This window comes from Sabethes cyaneus, chromosome 3, assembly GCF_943734655.1.
Source record: "Sabethes cyaneus chromosome 3, idSabCyanKW18_F2, whole genome shotgun sequence".
NCBI classification, from domain to species: Eukaryota; Metazoa; Arthropoda; class Insecta; order Diptera; family Culicidae; genus Sabethes; species Sabethes cyaneus.
In genome coordinates this window covers 244157291-244170207 of record NC_071355.1, presented here as the reverse complement: position 1 = coordinate 244170207, position 12917 = coordinate 244157291, and the positions used below count along the sequence as shown (strand labels likewise).

At 39.8% G+C, this 12917-nt stretch overlaps 4 protein-coding genes across 4 annotated transcripts; 2 read left to right on the top strand and 2 right to left on the bottom strand.

The window, feature by feature from the left end:
* Positions 1 to 1642: 1642 nt before the first annotated feature.
* Positions 1643 to 2255, top strand: LOC128740998 (mantle protein-like). Its single transcript, XM_053836572.1, has 2 exons — positions 1643 to 1648; positions 1710 to 2255. The coding sequence occupies exons 1-2, from the start codon at positions 1643 to 1645 to the stop codon at positions 2253 to 2255; spliced, it is 552 nt and encodes a 183-aa protein (XP_053692547.1).
* A 929-nt stretch (positions 2256 to 3184) lies between these two features.
* Positions 3185 to 3741, top strand: LOC128740997 (mantle protein-like). The gene is made up of 2 exons (XM_053836571.1): positions 3185 to 3190; positions 3250 to 3741. Exons 1-2 carry the CDS (start codon positions 3185 to 3187, stop codon positions 3739 to 3741), a joined length of 498 nt encoding a protein of 165 aa, XP_053692546.1.
* A 1432-nt stretch (positions 3742 to 5173) lies between these two features.
* LOC128740996 (mantle protein-like) lies at positions 5174 to 5786 on the bottom strand. Its single transcript, XM_053836570.1, has 2 exons — positions 5781 to 5786; positions 5174 to 5719 (listed from the first exon to the last, which is right to left on the bottom strand). The coding sequence occupies exons 1-2, from the start codon at positions 5784 to 5786 to the stop codon at positions 5174 to 5176; spliced, it is 552 nt and encodes a 183-aa protein (XP_053692545.1).
* Positions 5787 to 10597: 4811 nt separating this feature from the next.
* Positions 10598 to 11213, bottom strand: LOC128740993 (mantle protein-like). The gene is made up of 2 exons (XM_053836569.1): positions 11208 to 11213; positions 10598 to 11131 (listed from the first exon to the last, which is right to left on the bottom strand). Exons 1-2 carry the CDS (start codon positions 11211 to 11213, stop codon positions 10598 to 10600), a joined length of 540 nt encoding a protein of 179 aa, XP_053692544.1.
* Between the last annotated feature and the right edge of the window lie 1704 nt (positions 11214 to 12917).

The following is a 12917-nucleotide window of genomic DNA, read 5'->3' as shown; positions in this document are numbered from 1 at the left end:
AGGTTTCCAAGGTCGTTTATGTAGATGAGGAAAAAAAGTTGCCCGATTCTACTACCTTGTGGGACACCAATATCAAATGTTTGCTGAGAACTTCGCGAGTCCACAATGGCTGCATATTGTTGTCTATTCTTCAGATAGCTTCGAGTAATATTCCGCTCTATTATTTTATTAAAGAGAAAAGCAAGAATATTAGAAAATTTGGCAGTAATGTTTTTTATCAGACTTGCTGGAAAATTGTCTGGACCGCAATTCGTTTATTATCTCGGTTACTTCAATGACATTTGCAGGTCGCAAAAAGACAGATTGATCTATTCGATTACTTTTTGGAGTTTTGCATGCAAGATTGGTTTCAATTTGCGAAAACAAGTTGTTGAAAATTTCGCTGTAGGTTATTAGAAGATTTTACTCCATTGTTTTTTAGCTCAAAACTTGTCAATTCGTCGTCCCATTTATTTAAATTTTTGCATATTTTTTATTTAAGATTTTGCAAGACAAGTGATCTTAAGTAAGTTTTTGTAATGATCATTTTACATTTTCTTTTAGCATCACCGACTTTTTTGAAAACATGTTTTAACATGTTGAGAGGATCATTTTTCAGTTTTTTATGGTATTTACGTTTAAGTTTCATCCACTACCACATGTAATGACTCATCTATGGACAATGTTTGGGTTTTATATTCGCCTTTTCACACCTAGTTTTTGTATATTGCTCTAGCAGACTATGGTAAGCGTCTGAAAAAATTGTAATTGAATTATTTACATCATCACTACATTCAAAATCATTTTAAAAGTTTGTAAATAGAACGTCCTGTATTCAACCGGCCACGAAGTCTGTCGATAAACAAGGATCAAGTCTTAGAAAGGCGTTTAAGCCCAAGGCTTTGCTTTTTGATATCAGTATAAATGGTATCATTTCGTATGTTTCCCAGATCATCATTCACAATGGGTCACAAAGGTATTTGAACAGACATAGTTATAAGACTCTAGAAGACTTTTATAACATAGGTATAACAATTTTATTATTTTACAGGAAAATTCATGTCGCCAATAAAAAAGCGAGGATTTTTTGGTTTGACTACCCAATTGAACGGTTATTTGGCAGCGGTTTAACAGACGTATAGAATTGTAAACACAAAAGATACAGCCTAGTTTTAGCCAATATTGTAGATAATAATTAGTTCTGCAAATGTCCCAAAAATACCTTTTTCAAATATTGCTTGGCTGAGACGGTAGGTACTCTCAGAACCGACAAGCTGCATGACTGATACCTAAAATAATAGTTCATTGAAATTCACTTAAACGCATCGTAAACATTTACCACTGCTAGTAAACCATTTTACACCAGAAATGACCTTCACCTGATAATGAAAATTAACTAGTGGACAGCAGCTAAAAGACTCTTTAAACCGAAAAAGAAATTCCTCTTTTGAAGCCATTGCTCAGTCAATGAAATCCAATTGAATCAGCAGACTTTTCAAATTACACAAGTTTTCGTCTGGGCTGTTCATCGGCCACTTCGGCACCTTGAAACAATAACTATGAACTCGTATAAAAGCATCAACCGTGCGATCAAAAAGTGTCATTCGTTTCAATCATCTCATCGGTTAAGAGTGCAGTACAATCCAAAACTGTAGCTTCCAATATGAAGGTAACGAACAGTGAATTATAAAATGGATCAACTAATCACTGTTTTAATCTACTTTAAACAGGCGTTCATTGTATTTTCTATGGCTTTGGCCCTCGTTTCCTGTGCGGCAGTCGACGATTCCAACAACAAAAAGGAGAAACGTGGCCTGTGGGAGTTGAGCGACGATCATACAGATTTCGGATATGACAGCCACCATCACGGACTGTACGATCATGATGATTACCACCACGAGCTGAAGCACGTGTCGACAACCATCACGAAGAAGGTTCCAGTACCATTTCCGGTTGAAGTTGAAAAGCACGTGCCAGTTCCAGTGAAGGTCCCATATCCAGTGCATGTCGAAAAGAAGGTCCCCGTTGTTGTTGAGAAGAACGTTCCGGTCTACGTAGAGAAGAAGGTTCCAGTCCATGTGGATCGTCCAGTCCCATACCCAGTTGAAGTTAAAGTTCCAGTTGTTCAGAAGGAATACGTCGAGGTCCCAAAACCGTACGCAGTTCATGTTGAGAAGCCAGTTCCGGTGTACGTGCAGAAACCGGTGTACGTTGAGAAGCACGTCCCCGTGACCGTGCACATTAAGGAACACAAGAAGCACTGGGGTCTGTTTTGAAATGTTGATTGTTAAGTATGATAATTTGTTGAATGAATAAATGTGAAATGAATGTGAGAAAAAAAATACGACATATAAAAACACTTGCGAAAAATTATGACAACCGTTCACAGCATGGTTTACTTGGATCATTGTTTGTTCGTTCCATTGATCGAAAACGATTGAAAATTGCATTGGCTGCCACAGATCACAATCAAGCATAAAACTTTGGCGGTCGAATGCCAAAATTTTCTTATTTCGAGATACAGTTGCTCCTTTCGATCATGCCACCATAAGAGTGGTGGTCTAATCAACCAATCAATTATTACTTAAAATGTTCTTTTCAGTAACATCCAGAGATAAAGGTTTCTGCAGAATTGATTGACATGAATGACATTTTGACTGAAAGATCGCAGTTTTGCTAAGCATATTTTCTATGATCAGTTGAAAGATTTAAAGCTGTGATTATCACGTAAAGTGATTTCAAATGAATTTGAAGGGACGCGATTAAAGTTATAGCGCCCTTCGCCACTCAGTTCTAAATTGTATTTTTCAACCTGATCGCCAATTAGGCTTAACAATTAATTTATATTGCACTTGTTTTGTGCTAAACCAACCTAACACCACCCAACCCAGCAACCTTCGCAGAACTGTAATCGGTTCAGTGGCTCTTTACTTAGCCTGGGGGCCTAGGTTTATGTGAACAATTCGAAAATCGTCGGAAATAACCATTTCGTTCGAAGCTCTGATCAAAGCAAGTAAAAAGCATAAAATGAAATGATCCATGATTGGAAGTTATGAAATTGAACGTCTTCGGTTTTCTAACCAACGCCGTTTTGGTTGGCTCAGCGGTCAAAAGAATTGAATAAAAACCATCGTCAAACTGACAACAAGTCATCATTCATCGCCGATCTATTCAACCGACTTCATCGCCGCATCGAGCATCAAACATGAAGGTAACAAATCAATCGAAACCGTGCATTATTGAGCTTTATTGCAACTTTTATTCTTTTAGACGTTCGTAGTGTTATCCATGGCTTTAGCCGTTGCCTCATGTGCGGCCATTGAAGACTCCAGCAGCAAGAAGGAAAAACGTGGTCTCTGGGAGCTGGAAAGCGATCACGTCGATTTCGGCTACGAACAGAAAGTGGTCACTAAGAATATCCCAGTCCCGTATCCGGTTGAGGTCGAAAAGCCCGTGCCTGTTGCGGTGAAGGTCCCCTACGCAGTGGAAGTGGAGAAAAAGGTTCCAGTCTACGTTGAGAAGAAAGTTCCGGTCTATATCGAAAAGAAGGTCCCTGTTCACGTTGACCGGCCGGTTCCGTACCCGGTCGAAGTGAAGGTCCCCGTTATTCAGAAGGAATACGTCGAAGTCCCGAAACCGTACGCAGTCCCCGTTGAAAAACCCTACCCTGTGTACGTTAAAAAGCCCGTCTACGTTGAAAAGCCCGTTCCGGTAACCGTGCATATTAAGAAGCACAAGAAGCCTATTCTAAAATTGTTTTAGATCAATTAGCAAATAATGTACCTAATAAAGATGTTTTCAACCTATTGTAAGAAAATAACCGAAACTGTCTGCTTAAGCTCCATCTTCACCGCACTAACCTAATTACCATGCAAATGAGTTGCGCTCCCACCCATCTGGATCACCAAAGCTCACCCCCACGGGGTGACACTCTCGGGAAAACGCATTGGAAAGTAATTTTCAACCTGACTGAATCAGAAATTAGCCCCTTCGGGAGGCAACTTTTCCTCGAGCATAATGAACAGCAGCAGCAGCAGCAAAAAAGTGGGATAATGATGCAAGAAAGTAATTATATCTTAAATGAATCACCATCATCATCAGCATCAGGAAGAGGGAACAGACGCACTTCCGGAAAGTGTGAACACAAGCGTAGTTCGTTGGCACAGTGGTTCTGGCTCCCCTCCAGGCAAATGACGGACCGACTTTGGTTCGGAAAAGAATTTCCGTACCTACACTTCATCAAGAAGTGATTTCGGTTCTGTCATCGGCAGCACTTCCGCTCTCGGAGATGCTCCCTACTCAGCATGTTTAGATTGTAATCGAGAGCGATATAAATTTTATTGCCCTGTACTGTCGGTTGATTGCTGACATGATGGTCAAAGGGTGGGGTTGCCCGCTTCCTGTGAAGGTTTGGGATGCTCAAAGTAATTGTGCAATTTGAAATAATATTCAAGACTAAGTTAATCGTGAGCATTCCTTTGGTCTGTGGCTGCAGCCTCAGACTTCAGGAAAGGGGTTTCAGATTCGCTGGGTTGGAGGTGGGTTACAGAATCAACATTGCCACGCTCGAATTGGAAGCATTCTTCCCAACCTACTCACTTTGGGAAAAAGGATGAATGAAACCTATTATTAAAAAACGAGCTCGCTGAATCCGGCTACGAATCAGGAACTTTCGCAATACCTTCAGTTACTGATTTAACCGACTCTGCCTTGCCACTCTAGAGCCGCAGTTTTCGGCGAACAATAAAATAACATGAAGGTAAATTACGGAAATTTTCGACGAACTTTTTCTACCCGGCCAGGTAAGTGTGGCGGAAGCTGACACGGATTGATTGTGTGGCAGCAAGTTTTTAGGCAACTCTTACGGCTTGGTAGGTCACCTCACCGGTGTAGGTGCCCGACGTACCGACGACGGAAATGGGTCAGTGATTATTCACGCGTGGGTGTCCTGATTAGCATCGTAATGCTATTACAGCAAAGGGGAAGGAAAGGTTGAACCCTCTTTCGTTTCGATAATTTCGTTTCGTCGAAAAAGGGTTGAGATTTATTGATTTCTCGTCATCTGGTTGTTTTGTTTTGTTGTGTCGATGGGAAAGCTTTGATATCAATGTAAATTACTAAAACACCAGCATTGCTTATCTCACATTCATTTCACATTTATTCATTCAACAAATTATCATACTTAACCAACACTTCAAAACAGACCCCAGTGCTTCTTGTGCTCTTTGATGTGCACGGTCACCGGGACTGGCTTCTCGACGTACACCGGCTTCTGCACGTACACTGGAACTGGCTTCTCAACATGAACTGCGTACGGTTTCGGGACCTCGACGTATTCCTTCTGGACAACGGGGACTTTCACTTCCACTGGGTAGGGAACTGGACGGTCAACATGAACTGGGACCTTCTTCTCGACGTAGACCGGAACGTTCTTCTCGACAACAACTGGGACCTTCTTTTCGACATGCACTGGATATGGGACCTTCACTGGAACTGGGACGTGCTTTTCAACTTCAACCGGGAATGGTACTGGAACCTTCTTGGTGATGGTTGTGGACACGTGCTTCAGTTCGTGGTGGTAATCATCGTGATCGTACAGACCATGATGGTGGCTGTCATATCCGAAATTACTGTGATCGTCGCTCAACTCCCAGAGACCGCGTTTCTCCTTTTTGCTGTTGGAATCGTCGACTGCCGCACAGGAAACGAGAGCCAAAGCCATGGAAAACACAATGAACGCCTTTGAAAAGTAGATTAAAACAGTGATTAGTTGATCCATTTTATAATTCACTGTTCGTTACCTTCATGTTGGAAGCTACAGTTTCGATGGTACTGCACTCTTAACCGATGAAATGATCACAAACGAATGATACTTTTTGACCGATCAGCTGACGCTTTTATACTAGTTTATAGTATTGTTTCAAGGTGCAAGTGGCTGATGAACAACCCAGACCAAAATTTGTGCAATTTGACAAGTCTGCTGATTCAATTGGATTTCATTAAGTTAGCAATGGCTTAAAAAGACGAATTTCTTTTTCGGTTTGCAGTGTCTTTCGGCTGCTGTTTGTTACAGTTAGTTTTCATTATCGGGTGAAGGTCGTTTCTGATATAAAATATTTGGTTAGTGGTGATAAATGTTTACGATTCGTTTGAATGAATCTCAACAAACGATTGCTCTTGGAATCAGTCATGAAACTTGTTGATTGACTCAGTTGTTTGATGAAAAGTGATGTCGTTAATCAATTTGAATGTCTTTACTACTGGGATCAAATTTATTCATTGAAAAGTTAGTTTTGTTAATGCCCAAAATAAAAATAATAAAATTACTTACAACGGTGCTCTCGGTTTTTCTGAGTTCTTGTTTTAAATTTTAAGTCGCTTGTGAACAAATTGCTTGTAAAAGTATTCTGTTATGTACATTCAAGTGATATTATGACGATTCGGATGATTTGTTTCCAAAATCGACTCAATAGGCCGTATGAATAAAAGAGTTAGAGCAAACTCTTCCATAAGATTTACACAGGAAAAGCAAAGCAAACTGTTTTATTCATACGGCCTACACTCAAAATATTCTGCACATAACTATGTAATAGTAAATTTCCATATGAAACTCCATATGATTATCATGTGCCTCATATAAATACAATCCTCCCAGAAATACACATAAAAATTATACGCATATGAATGTAGTACGTGCAAATTTTTCGCGTGCGCATAAATCATAACTGTTTGGCACTTAAAGATCATTTACAGGCCACATTGCGAAAATCTATATGTGGCACACATAGAGTAACCAACTTATTTTGGACCCCATCAGCAGCTGTACATAATTTGGACACTTAGTGTCCACAATCAAATGGACCGCTATCAGTGAAGGTCGTATCGGGCCAAGAAACCGAAAAGCTAGGACATAAGGCAACATCAAGCATCGAAAGTTCGGAATAGTGAATATACTTGACTGACGTACCAGGCTGGAAGACCCCGTCTTCGCTTCCACACACATCTGATTTGAAAATAATGTTTGAGTTGGAGGTTATGGAAATAAAGGAGAATCTGTAAACTAACGCTCATTTAGATGTTTCTTTTCAAAAATCAATACTAAAGCTTTTGTTTGAATAGAAATAAATCACCCATTCGGTAGATAATGTTGAAAATTAGAAGATCTCTAGTCATAGGTTTGCTACGTTATTTCAACACAGCGGGCTGCAATCAAAAGTTGATCGTCACTGGTTCAACTAACCTGGTGCGCTAATAAGTGATTGATGGAATTCGATTAGGTTTGGCCACCTGCCTTTGGGACTTTGGCCCAGTGAAGCACTACGGACGATTTCCTAGCCTCTATTGGTTTTAAAAGTTACAACCGAACAAATTTCTCTTTGAGCAGAATGAGACATACGACTTGCTACTTGCAAAATGCGTTATGGCTCATCAATCTGGCTTGTTCGTATCTGCTGGTTGTTCCATTTCTCATAATCAACGTGATTGGAAGAAGTTAAATAACAGTTCGCAAATTTCAAGGCGTACACTGCACCAGTAAACCGTTTTGCTTGCTTATAGCTCAGCCATTTTTCAACGGGTTTTACAGAAATTTCGATTAAACCTAGAACAAGTTGATGTCCTGAAAGTAAAAAAATTTTTTGGAAGTGTAAAACTACCCTTCATCTCCAATCAATTTTATCTTTTCAACATTGAAATTAAACCAAATTGATGTCCTGAACGTAAAATGAGTCAGTAGAAAGAAGCAACCGTCCTTCCCCCTCAACCGATTATATCGATAATTACGAGGATATATTCGATACTGAAGTCTTGTATGAAACGATGTAGAAAACAAGAAATACAGAGTAGAGATGGTCGGGTAGGGGAAAATTTGCCCGAAACCCGCACCCGTACCCGCCGGGTTCGGGTCGGGTTCGGGTATTGAAAAAAAAAAAATAATTCGCGGGTTTGGGTCGGGTACGGGCTTTTAATTTTTTTTTTTGATCGGGTACGGGTCGGGTCCGGGTATTCAAATTTTCATACCCGACCATCTCTAATAACTTATCGCTTTCAGCTATCAGCTATTTTCGAAGCAATTGACGAATGCGAAGCAATGTTGTATATTATAGGGCAGATTATTTTTGTATTATATTCATTTAACCAAAACTTGTACGTCTAATATTATTACTTGTCTAATATATTTGTTTTGAAAACGTTCCTTGAGCCAGTTAACAACTACCGTTTGTAGACTGCACTAGGCACTGGTATAATAGGTGGAACTATAAAACTCTGGAACAAACGCAGTTTGACGTCAAAAACCTCAAAGCAATGGTCTGTGGCATTTTTCTAACACAGACGACTAACAAGACATGCTCGTCTCGTCTTTTCGGCTTCTCGGCATTGTAACTAATGTATAGTAATTTTCTATAATGAGAAGCTGTTCGTTTTTTGTTTGCCTATATGACGGACAACCAGCTAGTGGTCGCACTAGCTCTAAGCTACTATGAAATAAATTTGATTTGGGCAGAACACAGGACTTTTAATTGGCAAACTACATTTCAGTTCTCACGTTTCTGCTGGTCGTTCCACTTCTCGTAATCAAAATGGTTTGGGTAGAGTAGATTAGAGTTCACCACCACCTGGAATCCAGCATTCTTTATGGAAATGATAGTAGATATCTGTTGATTTATGAACGAAGTCATATACTTGCAAATCCCATCTTCATTATTTAAGGCCAAATGAGTTGGTGAGAAAACTCAATGGCATTTTCATTTACATATTTGGCCTTGAAAATGGTCAATTGTTGGATGGTTATAGAAAGCCGGAGTGGGCACATTTACTTGGAGCTGGTAGATTTGTCGATCGTTGTGGTACCTTTGGAGACGGCGGTTTTGGTCAACTTAGCCGACAGCACCAAGAAGCGAACAGATTAGTAAGTTTGTTCTAACGAGCCAACCGCGATGTCTCAGCAGCTACACTTTACGACCCTTTACTTCTTTTCTGCCTTGGTAATATGCTTTGCCAAACCTTTGGCGGATAGATCACAACGCTTTATAAAATATAACTTGTTTAGTTGGAAACGGACTGAGAAAATTCAACTAAATCCTCAATTATGCGCCGGTCCTTAAAAGGACCTATTGACGGCTGCACTGGCGCCGATGCCGACAGCCACAGAACTTTCTGGTTCTGCGCTTGCTTCACAGAAACTGGTGATTATGCCACTTCTACTAAATTATTATTTTATTTTACATAGTTTTTATGCGCAGGTTTGCGTTGCATTGAAAGTGTAATGAAAAGATGTGCTGTTGATAAAATGGGATTGAATTGGTAAAATCCCTTCAACGTGGTGGAACGATTGGTATAAAAACAATCCTTAATTTCTGTAAGGTTGTAGGAAAGGAATAGTTTGCGTTCTTGATTTTGTTAAATTAGAATTAACTAGAGTTAAAAATAACTCTAGAATATATTGAGGATCGGACGTATACAATGTTACTACTTTCAATTGTTGTATTGCCACAAGAAAAGTGAAAAGAATGCCTAAATTTCTAACAGTTTTATCGATTACCAAAAATTATCCTTTTAAGGATGAAAACGTGCTTATATGAAGATTAAAGTTAGGGGTCAGTTCCGGCGTAGTGGTTAGCATTCACGCCTCTCACGCCGAGGACCCGGGTTCAAATCCCAACCCCGCAGAAGTCACGAATGACCCAAAACTGGTTAAAGTAACTATAATCTAAACAAACAACAAACAAGATTAAAGTTTATTGGGCCAGCAATATTTATTAAAACAATACATTAGGTTTGGTTTTAATGCGTTTTTCTACGCATTTATTGCGGCGAATTAGTGTTTAATTTGGTTTTAATTGCTATCACTTGTTCACAGCAGACATTTTCTAAATGTGACGATTATTGACATTAAAATAACTGCAGCACCGCTCGTGTTGCCGTTGGCGGTATATCACAATAAGGAATTATCAAAGCAATTAGCAATCAACGAGAAAGGGTAGGATTCCATTTTATTCTCTTGTAACTTTGTTATAGTATCGAATTATAAATGGAATTTTCCTTCAACTTTCTGAATTGTACCAAGGTTTGTACGAAAATAAAGGAAAATTATTCCAACCGATCACGAAGCGATAATTTATAGTAAGACCGAATTAGAGTTATCAATAGTTTTCTATATTTTTATATTCGATTTTCCGATCAATTGGTGTAAATATCTTGGAAAGCGTGAAAACGCGTTACCACTTTGATGATATCATTTCCAACAACCAATCACGAAGCGAGAATTCTGGTTAAACATAACTTCATTATTTGCAATTTTTCAACAGTGCAACCTCAAGAATCAATACTTTTCTTCATTTGGGTCGACGCGTAGAAGATTTTCCGATTGATCGTTCAAAACCTGACCACTTTTCGAGAAAGATTTTTTGGAATGACGCCCCATCGCACCAACCAACCAACCAACTAACAAGCAACCTAGTTAGTGGGCTGCCTGACGACCATAAGCGGGAGAAAGCTACTGTAGACGATTTTCGCCAGTGACCTTTATTTCCGCGAAACAGTAAAACACCATCATTGCTTTTTAACATTATTTTGCATTTATTTTCCTAATAACTTAACACACTACCCGATCATCGCTTCAAAACAGACCCCAGTGCTTCTTGTGCTCCTTGATATGCACGGTCACCGGGACTGGCTTCTCAACATACACCGGCTTGTGCACGTACACTGGAACTGGCTTTTCAACATGAACTGCATACGGTTTCGGGACCTCGACGTATTCCTTCTGGACAACGGGGACTTTCACTTCGACTGGGTAGGGAACTGGACGGTCCACATGAACAGGGACCTTCTTCTCGACGTAGATCGGGACTTTCTTCTCCACTACAACTGGGACCTTCTTTTCGACATGCACTGGATATGGGACCTTCACTGGAACTGGCACGTGCTTTTCAACCTCAACTGGGTATGGTACCGGGACTTTCTTGGTGATGGTCTTAATCTCGTGGTGGTGCTCATCATGGTCGTAGAGTCCGTGATGGTTGCTGTCATATCCGAAATCGCTGTGATCGTCGCTCAACTCCCAGATGCCGCGTTTCTCCTTCTTGCTGTTGGAATCGTCGACTGCCGCACAGGAAACGAGGGCCAAAGCCATGGATAGCACAATGAACGCCTGTGAGGAGTTGAAACAAATAACGATTTGATAGATAAATTTCACGATTCAGTGACTGTTTGTTGCACTTTGTTACCTTCATATTGGAAGCTACAGTTTTGATTGTACTGCACTCTGAACCGATGAGATGATTGCAAGCGAATGATGCTCTTTAACTGCCCGACAGGTGCTTTTATATGTGTTTCTATGATTGTTTCAAGTTCGTAAGTTCGTTGTCAAATTCGAAAACGGCGAACAGTTATGTAATTCATAGAGCTGACCCACATCAATAAGTGTTGGCCTCGGAAAAGGTACACAACTTTGGTAAGTAGGTGATTGCATTTTCACTGCCAGATGAAGGTCGACGTGACTGATTGCTTATGGAATGAACTCCAACGGCAAATGCAAACTGTTTGATTTTTGCTGACAAAATTTAGCAAACATTGCTAAAATTTTTAAAAGACAGTTCAGAATAAAAATTTATTGCTCCATTCGCTTAGAACGAAAGAATCATTAACGCAATGATTTTCGTTTCTACCGCCTCAGGCACGAGATGAAAAGTATTTAGCATTGAAATCCAGTTCCTTTTTCTCACTCCCGCTCCGGGAGCTAAAATTCGGAGGCGACGAAAGAATGACACCACATTTAGCGAAATGAAAATTGTTATCAGTATAGCGGAAAATTAGTTTTCTCCTTTCTGCGCAATCAGCCCCCTCAACCAACAACAGGCATCGAGGTTGTGCGTGCGCCGTGGTCGGTGGGGCGTAACGAAATTGGAGACACAACTGACTGGCTGGCTGGCTAGCTGGAGCTAGCTGCTTATCGGTGAATTTCGTCACCGATCAGGGGCACTGGCGTGCCCAGGCTGAAGCACGCTGGGGCACGTGCCCCACCTTCTTTATAAGATTTAGAGTAAAGCAAATTAATTTTTGTTTTTTGCGACCACTTTTGCGATAAGTAAATTAATGGCGTTAAAATAGTTCAAGTTTGAAGTTCAGTTATTAATTCAGTTCTAATTTTATTCAAAAAAATTTTCAAAACGCCGATTTCAAGTCAAATTTTAAGTCTAACTTCAAGTCCGATTTAAAACCTATTCTTTTCCAGTTTTTAAGTCTAATTATGTGTTAAGAGATGGTGTCACGTGGCAATTTTTTGATGTATTTTTTTCTTGTTTGTCTCCAATATTTTGCTATCCGAATATTTTTCTGACTTAACTACTATCGCACCCTTATATTAGGTGGTTTAATGCCTAGTTTTATTTTTATTCTCCTAATTCATCCTAAATTTAAAAATTCTTTTCCTAAATTCTTCGCACCATATACTTCCTCAATTACCAAAAAAAAAGAGTTAAACTCGAACTTTCCCCAGCGACGTCCGGCAACAGACTGCCTGTTTCTATCGCACTGACCGCGTAGTAAAACTCTATCTCCTCGGCGTCGTGTTCTTGACTTTATTCGCTCTGATTGGAATGCCAGAGAACCAGATTTTTGATCAGGATCACTGGTTTTCTACACAGATAGATTAATACAAGATTACATTGGCGCTGGTATAACAGGATTGACGTTTCAGTTTTAGTGGAAAAACATCCCACTGTATTTCAAGCATAAATATATGCAATGCCTACTAGAATGTGTATCAATCTACAAAGAAACTTAAGGAAACTACAAAAAAGCAAATATCTGTATTTGCTCATATAGTCAAGCAACACTGAAAGCTTCAAAATCAAAAACTCACACTTTAAACTGGTGTGAGAATGCACACAACTGCTGGAAAAACTTTCCTGTCGCAATATTGTCAGTCTCTATTC